Genomic DNA, 9533 nt, shown 5'->3' with positions numbered 1-9533 from the left:
AAAAAAAAAGAAATGGAAACACAATCTACTGACTGGCTCCAGCGTAAAGTTCTCGAATACAAACAGAAGACGGATGAGCTTAACGACACTTGCGCCAAATTAAAGGAGGACCTTGCGGCGAAGGAACTTAATGAGTATGAGCAGGAAGTACGTATCCGAGATTTGAGGGCTCAACTCAAAGAACTCAGCGATGTCGAAGACAAGTTGTCTTTGGCTAACAGAAATGCGAGGGTCCTTGAAGAAGAGAATAACTCTCTTCTTGTGAAGCTGAAGACAGCCGAAGGGGGAAGCAGCAGCAGTTCAACAGTGCGTGTGGAGGCAGTAAAGCTAATAGAAGAAAACAGCAGGCTGCAATCTGAACTTCAAGAAGTCCGTGCGACACTCAACAAGGCAAACCAACGAGAACAACAGCTTGAACAAAGGACAAAGGGCCTTCTTGAACAGCAAGAGAAAGCTGAAATCCAAATATCTGCCCTCAAAAAGCGCAATGGCGAAATTGAGGAACGCCTACGTGAAGAGCAACATCAATGGACAGTTTCTAAAGAAGCTTGGGATAGCGAAAGAGGGAGGCTTTTGCAGGAATACGAAGAATTGCTTTCATCCGTACAACGTTTTGATGGTGCCACACAACAACGAGAGAGCCGAGACGTGAAGGAACGTGGAACTGAGCAGCAACTTCAACAAGCTCTTCTCAAAGAAGATATTGCTGAGCTGGAAGAAAAGTTGCGTGTTTCAGAGGAACGATGTCGTAACAAGGACCGGGAATGGTGGCAACTTGAAAATGCATTGCGGAACGAAATCAACTCTTTGAAGGGTAGTAAAGACCAGGGTGGAAAAGAGGTTTATCGTGCTTTTCAAGATCAATTGGCTTCTTTTAAAGAGGAGGTAACGGCTTTTCGAGGAGAACGAAGGCCAAGCCGAGCAATTCCCAATGTTCCTGTCGAGGAATCTGTTCTGGACGATGGAGAGGATCGCATCAATGAACTTGAAGCGGATCTAAGAACAAAGGTAAGAAAGATTGAGGTGCTTGAAGTACTCAATCAAAATATCAACCAGAAATATATGGATGTTTCCAAAGAAAACGAAAAGCTTCAAGAAGAAATTGATCGACTGCAAGACAGGAATTTCCGCGTTGAGGAAAGGGCAAATGAACATGAGGTTCGTATTAAGGAACTTGAGGTACTTTTGGCATTAGCGCCGAATAATCCTACAGTTCCCAAAATTGTCAAACTGGACAGGGAAAATAGAGGAGATTTGTATGCCGACGAAGATAGAGAGAGGACCTTGCAAGAAAACCAAAGGTTGCGCGATTCCCTGAGGCGTTACGAAGAAGAGATTGCAGTATCAAAGGCTGCTCATGAACAACAACTTGCTGTTCATGAGGCTCGACAAAGTGAACAACAGGCTCAAATTGGGGAACTTCTTCAAGCTGAGAGTGTTCGGCAGCGCGCGTCTGGGCATAATTCAGGAAAGGGATCGGGACAAGACTACTTACAAGAGCATCACGAGCCCATTTTGAAGGAAAATGAGCAGAGCTCGCGTTTCCGGAGCAAAGGTGAACCAGTAGTTGTGGATAAGCTGGCGAAAGACAAAATGGAGTCTGTGGAGGATGTTATGCGGGTACTTGAAGCTGTATGGGTAAACGAAGAAGAAACAAAAAGACACTTACAAAAATTGTCTCGCCAAAATGCTGATTTGGTCTCCATGCTTGGGAATGGCGATCAACATGTAAAAGAAGAAGAACTACGTGGACATATTAGAAGCCTTGATGAACGAGAAGAGCAGCGCCAGAGGGATATCAACGAATTCCAAGCTGAAAAAGACCGTCTTGCTGACCAAGTTGACGATTTGAGGCATGCTATTAAGCAAAAGGACGACAAAATACGGGATCTTCAGGATCGCCTGGGTATGTTGGAGAATCGTTTGAAAGAAGATGAATTCAATCAGCGAAAGCAAACAGATACACCAAAGGACGGTGTTATGGAAGACCGAATGCGGAAGCTTGAGGCAGCTGTCGCACAAAAGAAAGCTGATATGAATGGGCTTGCAAAGGGAAGAGACAAGAGGCTTCAGGAATTAAATGATCAACTGGCCACCATGAGGGAAGCAAATGATGGGTTGTGGAAGCAGCTCGTTGCGCTTCAGGATGAAAAACAGGATTCTCGTGGCCGTTCCTCAGGAGGCTTTTCACCCAGAACACCGCGAAGTAGTGCGCGTCGCCGTTCCATGGAGCATTTGGTCTATTCACAACCGACCACTCAGACATCGGAAGAAAGAAAAAGGACTGTTGTTGCTGATGGAGCACACCTTGCCGTCACAATTGTCGAACTATCCGATGTTTTAAGGAACGGAAGGCCTATTACAGAGCCTGGATTCATCATTATTAAGGTCAAATCAGTGAAGGAAAAGTATAAGACGTCTGTAAAGGAATTAGCGTCTGTCATAAGATTTGATGAAACCTTTGTATTTTATCTCGCGCAGCCAGATGAAGACATAATCACTCTTCATGTTTTTTACAAGCCAAAGACCAGTTCACGCGAATATCATATTGGAGATGCTTCTTTTACAATGGCTACATTGCATCGTGGTGTCCCTCGGCAACGTATTGCCATTGTGGCGCAGAATCCTGGAACAAGGGATGCAAGAAGGGCAGCTCAAGTCGAAGTTATCATGCAAAGTGATGACTTTGGTAAGATGACAGTTCCTACTGAAGCAGAAATTGAGGATGAAAAACTGCGCTTCAATGAATTACTGAGGCGAGTTGAGGTAAGTTCACCAGAAGACTTGCATCATGCCGACGTTATGATGACCATGAACAATCGTCAATAAATGTGAACTTTCTATGATTAGGGCACCTGTTTATCTCTTTTTTTTATCTGTATGAAACAAAGGGAATGGTGATGTAGTTATGTGGGATGTTTTTTTTTTCTATTCCGACAAACATGCTTCATTGTAGTGGGAAAAGAAAATGAGCAAGAAAAAGAATCAACCAAAATTCACGAATTCATCTGGTAGAGAATTTTTTTATTTTATTTCCCTGTTTGTGTTCAACCCATTTAGATTGAACAGTAGCATAGTGCGGATGGTCTTATGCCATGAAGGATGTGTTTGAGGAACAGGAGTAGATGCTTTCCATCAACGCCATAGTACGTCTTTTTCTTGTTGGAAAAAAAAATGGTGAAAAAGGGAGCTGCATGTTTACATTTAAGTGTAGTTTTTTTTCTTAATCGCTAGCACCTTCTTATGGTGATACGTTTTTTTCTTTCGCCTTTAGCTCTTTTTTTCCTTTTTATGCATGAAGCCAGAATCCTTTCTAGGAAGGGTGGTGGCCTTTTACAATAGCGAGAAGGATGGCACATGCTACGGTTGTGTTGTTGGTGCAGAGGGTCACATGATGCAAGTGGTGGAATACGCCGAAAGTTTGGAGGTCTCAACGCTAGATCACAAGCGCCGTCGCATCGCCGAGGAGGATGCCGTTATTCAGAGTTTGCAATCAAAACTTAAGCGTTTGCGAGAAAAATGTGATGCTAGGGTATCTGGTGGTTCCTCTGCTATTCTTGAACACACACTGCTTCAGTGGGCGAAAAGGCGATTGCGCGCCATCGAAAGGAAGCAATGGCTCCATGTAAGTGGCCTAAGTGTTGTGTCAGAGTCGTCAAGACTGGTCTGCGACTCTGTTGTGACAATAATACGGAACTCTGATATTGCCAGGGACTGGAAGATGGTGCAGCGTACCATCTCAAGCAACTCCTTTGTTGACACACTCTGTCACCTTGACAATAGACCTATAGGGGAGGATCTGTATAAATCAATTTTGGACCGATACGTTGCACACCCCTTGTTTTCTTTTGAGAGTTGCACACGGGAGTCTCGTGCTGTGGGTGCTTTGCAAAAATGGGTTACCGCTTACCTTGATTATCAGAGGGCCCAGTTTTTTTCGACGGATAACGCCGAAATGAAACAACAAATAGATGCCTGCGTTAACGGAATCAGAAAGGCGCAGATGCGACGTCAAGAGTTGAAAAGCGATGTTCAGCTGATATTGTCGGGTCGGCTTTTGCGGAGGACAGAAACGGTTCAAAATATATCTTCTTCATGCTTGCAGGTCATTGAGGGCATTTTTTCTGACAAGCAAGTTTCATTGGCCCGACCCAAAAGGAACGGGGATGTCCTTTCTTGTGGTGATGATAATAGTGATACGACACCCTCACAGAGATGGAATGTTTCGCATAGTCAGTTGATTTCACTTGATGGAACGTTAACGAGTGACCCGGATGAAGAAGTTGCCGCTCTTAGTAGGCGTTGTGAACAGCTCCAGAGAGAGCTTAAGGAGTGTAAAATTGAAAATAATTTGCTTCAAGAAGAAGTTGGTAAACTGAACGTTCAGACGGCAATCATCAAGAAGGGTCGGTTTGAATTTGAACATTTAGAGGCTAAAGTGGCTTCGCTCCAGGAAGAAAAGACGCGTTTGTTGCAAGAAGTCTCGGATGCAAACCGTAATGGAAAGTCTGTTGGTGCGCAACGATACGAGCAAAAATTAAAAGACGAACAGATGTTGATGGATGTGCTGCACCTCTTCAAGAATCTTGAAGGAGAGCATCAGTTGCTCATTGGGGATTATGAGGCACTCTCAACTCTTCATGCAAAGGTGACGGAATGTATGCAAGCACAGACTAAAGAGTTAGAGGAAGCCAGGGGAGAAGTGGATATCCTACGTAAGTATCTTTCGATGGCTCGACGCGAGATGTTATTGGCGAAGTCTGTGGTTTTTCTCCTTCGCCAGGGCAGTGACGGTTCAATTGGGCGTAGTGAGGGCCAACCAAAAAACGATTCAGAATGCTGAGCATGGCACTGATGTGATACGATGAACATTTCGTTGGTCACCTGCACTGACCGAATATACACATCCTGTTTTGGAGTCCATGTATTATTCATACAATAATGCTCGTTTTAAAACCCGTTGGGGTTCTGCACGCAAGTATTTCTTCTTTCTTTTGGATTTTTTTTTCCGTTCAATTCAGTCTTTTTTATTTAGGCTGGTAAGCAAACTCAAACAAGGTGCCACCCCACCAGGCGGTGGAAAAGATTTGCCACCCCCTTCCATCTTGCTATAGCTCTTAAAGAATCATTTGGAGCAACGCCGACAAAAATAGTGCAAAAATCATTATAAAGTGGAAAAACGAAGTTTTACTGGAACACGTCTGTTGGAAAACCAAAGAAGGGGGAAAAAGAAAGACAAATAAAAACAATACAGTTGTAAAACATGATCGCAGAACGAGGAAATGAGCTCAGTAATACTTTCTCTGTCCCACTCCGAGAAGACATAATTTCGGTGGGAAGTTCCGTCGCGTTTGATGAATTGAGAGGAAACTCATGGTGTTACGAGACGGGAGTCGTAACGTTTCTCACGGATTATGTTGCCCGTGTCTTCGTTACACACGGGGATATTCAGGGTAATAAGGAGCAGAGACTTGAAGGATACAAGAGTCGACTCCTCGAGCTCTGCGAAGAACTCCAACGTGGGAGAGCTGCCATTGAGAAGGAGCGCGCCGCCGCAATACAACGGCAAATTGCACGGGCTCAGCAGATGGTGAAAGGAATCGAAGGCGCCTGTTTTCGAGAAGTCCAGACATATACAACACCCCCAGTTGTTGTTGAAAAAATACTAAACGATGTCCTGGAAATTCTGGGAGCTCGTCCTCATCCTTATACTTGGTCTGCGGTTCAAAGCGTCATCAGGCGCTCGGGGTTTATTTCGCTTGTGTCGGAGTTCGACTCTTCAAAATTATCCCTGAAGCGCCGAACAGAACTTATTGAACGCTGCAGTAGTATGAATATCAGCAGTGAAGCTGCCCACAAGGCTTCGCGAGCAGCGGGGCCACTTCACAATTGGGTACAGGCACAATTAAAATTTTTTGCTGCGGGAAAAACACCAAACGATATACTCGATTCCCAAGCTCGTGAACAAGTAGAGCGCCTCGTCCGTGAGATTGAGGATGTACAGCGCCACATTCATGCGCTCGAGAGTGACACAGATGAAGATGTGCCAATTCGTTCAGAGGAAAAAACAATTCTTTCTTCTTCTATAATCACGGGGCTTCCAACGCCGTATAACGTCGCAAAATTAGCTGCGATTCATCGACCGGAGTTGCTCGAGTACATTTCATCGCATCGTGGCGAGGGTGGGCGCGACAGCACGCGTCGGGCTGGCGAATTGGGCTCCAGCTCTTCTCCGTATACCGAGCTTCAGAAAAAGCACGAAGACCTTGCAGAGGACCAGAAAAGTCTTCGGATGAAGGAGGAGAAAGAAAAGGTAAAACAGGATCAAGAAAACATTGAGCTTCACCAACTATTGCAGAGCGTTCAGGTTGAAAATGAGGCGCTCATCCAGCAACTCCACGCATGTGAAAAGGAGAAGATGCTTGTTGAAGCACGACTCAAGGATGCACTGAATACTGAAAANGAACACCAAACACAGCTTGAGGAAATTCTTGACATGCTTAACCAAATTCAACACTCCAATGAGGCTCTTGAAAAAAAACTTACGGACCTTGATGCCAACAAGTCTAAAATTGAGCCGGAACTAAGTCATGTAAAACAAATCAACAGTGTACTTCAAATAACAATTCAGGGTATCATGCGACAAGAAGCGTCTCCGGAAACACGCGGCATACCGGATGCACTCCACCGCCCCGCCGCGGATTTTGGGCAAAATCCCTTTGCTTTAAGTCATATGTCTATGTCAGACGAGTGGAAGCCAAATGAAGCACGGTGTGAAATTCCTCTGCTTCAGAGGGACGATTCTGTGTTGTCCGAAGACGCAGTGGTGCACAGCCTGGAGTGCGTGACGACTCGTCATCACATCTGCCTTGATGGCGACGATTGGGAGTCTGTCATGCGAGCTTGCCCACACGAGCTTCGCCAGATGCTTACCCGTGATCTGACTGAGTGTTGTGGAAAGAGTCCAGGGCGTGTGTTGGAGGTGAAGTGCATCGTAGGTAAGCTACACGCCGAATTCGATGTGACCCATAGCACGGACTGTAACTCAGCTGAAATCGATCGCCTATTATCTATGTACTCATTTTGCTTGACGAATCAGCTATACGACAGACATCACAGGGCGAAAGTCGGACTTGGCAAGGCAAACGAGGAATTTGACCAGCTTCGAAGTGCACTTGCGGAATATGAACACGAAGCAAATTTAGGCAAGACTGAAGTAGAGGAACTGTCCCATTCCAAAGAGAAGATCGAAGCTCAATCGGATAGCTCGCGCCGTTCAGGAGAGGAGACTGAACCTCAGCCGAAAACGGCGCGGTCTAGCGGCGACTCCCCTCATCAACGCGAACTCACAAAAACGCAATGCTGCAGAATTCTACCGTCAAAGGAGTTGAGCCATGTAGAGGAGCACGGCGTAATGAAGCAAGACGAAGAAGAAAAAGAAAGGCCTGTGAAGACAACTGCGGCACAACCGGGTAATCCGCCCTGCGGACCTAAAATAGAGGGGGCGCCTCGGAGACAGGCGAAGGCATTCGCGGCTGAAGTCTCTCTGCGGCAGGAGCTCGAGAGCCTGCGCCGTTTCATAAATGATTTGCAAAGCGAGCTGGAAACTCTGCGAGCAAGCGGTGTAGAGCGAGAAAGCGACCTTGCAAAAAAGCAACGAAAAGTCGCCGTACTTCAGGCAAGTCTTGACAAAGCAACCGCAGAAGAAGCTGAACTACGGAAAGAAAACGCGCATCTGCGGTGTCTTGTGGACGAGCTGCAGGGCGAGCGGGCGACTGTTCGAATAAGCGACACTGCAGGGGAGAGTGACTTATGGGAGCGTCAGCGTGCAACGACAGAGGTTGACGTTGACATTGACGAAGTTGCAGTAGTCGAGGGTGCCCTGGAGCACCAGCTTGAGGTGGAAAAGGAACTGCAATGTGCCAACAAAGACCTGGATAAGACCGTGCAATACGCTGAACGTGAAACTAGAGCCAGAAAAGAAAACATTGACATATTCAAGAGGTCGGGTGATGATAAAGGAGATGATGCCGCACTGCAGGAGGAAGTAAAAATGCTTCGCCTAGCCAAAGAGGAGCTCGAGGCGGCACTTGAAGGAAAAAATGCTGTTGTTCTTGATCGTGTAAGCAAAGTCGAGGAAAAGCAAAACGAGCTTGCTCTGCTTCAAGCTCAGCTTGATGAAGTTACAGCTGAGAGTGCCGATAGAAAGCGGGAGCTTGCGGACCTTGCCCGTGCAAAGGATGAGCTTGAGACAGAGGTGAAAGCCCTACGTCTCACCAATCTTAACGTGGAGACAACTCATCCCACAAGCGTCTCTCTAAGACATGGTCTGGATACGCGTCCCTACGACACCCACGAGACCAGATCGGAAATAGAAGCACCACTTCACAAAGCTCAGATACTTGAAGCAGAGCTCCGGGACTTACGAGAGAGGAGTCAATACGCTAAAGAACCCCACGAAGCCCATGCAACGTCAAACGTCGGGGTTAAGCCACTTCGAAGCCCCGATGAAGTTCTTTCAACGGAAATAAACAGAGCAAGTCTTGGTTCTGAGCAGCTTGAGGGGCCGCGACGCACACATACGGCACTGCTAGAGGAAGCGGATTCGTCGTGTCCCACTACCGGTGAATGTGAGGTGTTACAAAGATCTGAAAGCATACTAGAGAAAGAACTAGAGATGTTGCGGCTCATCTGCGATGATATTCGAAGGGAAGTACTGGTGCTGCGTCGCTCACAAACGCAGCAGTTGGAAACCTTCAGTTCACTTGGACTCATTGCTGAGAAGCTTGATGCCATATGCCGCCACGGCCAGGAACTCCAAACAGATCATGAGAGTCTTCGACAAATAAGTCAGAACCTTAACTTGGACTTACAAACCCTGCAACCAAGCTATTCAGGTTCTGCGACAATGACTCCCTCAAGGGAAACAAGGGGAACAGATCTACGATTGCCATGCCCGGATACAGACAGCCAAGAAACCAATCAGCTTCACAATGAAGAATTTACTCGACAACAAAATCCTCTTTCTCTAACAGAAGAAGGTGCGGCAAATATGGAGAGACCATTGAAAACGGCACAACAAACTCAAGAAGATGTACAAAGATTGCCAGTTACCAGCGATGAACGAGAACACTTAAAACAACCACCGGAGGAGACAGAAAAACAGGTAGACGAATTCCGTCTAGAGAAGGAAATCTTTGAAGAGATGCAGTCGGAGCTGGAGGCACTGCGCGGCACAGAGGAGAAGTATAAGGAGCAGTGCCACTCCATGGAGGAGATGCAGTCGGAGCTGGAGGCACTGCGCGGCACAGAGGAGAAGTATAAGGAGCAGTGCCACTCCCTGGAGGAGCTGCAGTCGGAGCTGGAGGCACTGCGCGGCACGGAGGAGAAGTATAAGGAGCAGTGCCACTCCATGGAGGAGATGCAGTCGCAATTGGAGGCACCTAGGAAGCAAGAGAAGGAATTTGAAGAGCAGACGCACTCTATGCAGGAGCTACTGTCTGAGCTGAAGGGCCTTCGTAAACGAGAGAAGG

General features: G+C 46.6%; 3 protein-coding genes across 3 annotated transcripts; all 3 read left to right on the top strand.

Annotated features, from left to right (window-relative positions):
- Window positions 1-1062: 1062 nt before the first annotated feature.
- Window positions 1063-2829, top strand: DQ04_06781020 (viral A-type inclusion protein; the record flags this gene model as incomplete). Its single annotated transcript, XM_009314869.1, has 1 exon — window positions 1063-2829. One exon carries the CDS (start codon window positions 1063-1065, stop codon window positions 2827-2829), a length of 1767 nt encoding a protein of 588 aa, XP_009313144.1.
- Window positions 2830-3391: 562 nt separating this feature from the next.
- DQ04_06781010 (hypothetical protein) lies at window positions 3392-4843 on the top strand (the record flags this gene model as incomplete). The annotated part of the gene is made up of 1 exon (XM_009314868.1): window positions 3392-4843. One exon carries the CDS (start codon window positions 3392-3394, stop codon window positions 4841-4843), a length of 1452 nt encoding a protein of 483 aa, XP_009313143.1.
- A 420-nt stretch (window positions 4844-5263) lies between these two features.
- On the top strand, window positions 5264-9533 carry DQ04_06781000 (antigenic protein; the record flags this gene model as incomplete). Its single annotated transcript, XM_009314867.1, has 1 exon — window positions 5264-9533. A coding segment is annotated over one exon (4270 nt), but the record flags the coding sequence as incomplete, so codon positions are not given.

This window comes from Trypanosoma grayi (genome assembly GCF_000691245.1).
Source record: "Trypanosoma grayi strain ANR4 Tgr_678_V1, whole genome shotgun sequence".
Classification (NCBI taxonomy): Eukaryota; Euglenozoa; class Kinetoplastea; order Trypanosomatida; family Trypanosomatidae; genus Trypanosoma; species Trypanosoma grayi.
The sequence above is the reverse complement of the archived record's forward strand: the minus strand, read 5'-3'. Positions and strand labels throughout refer to the sequence as shown.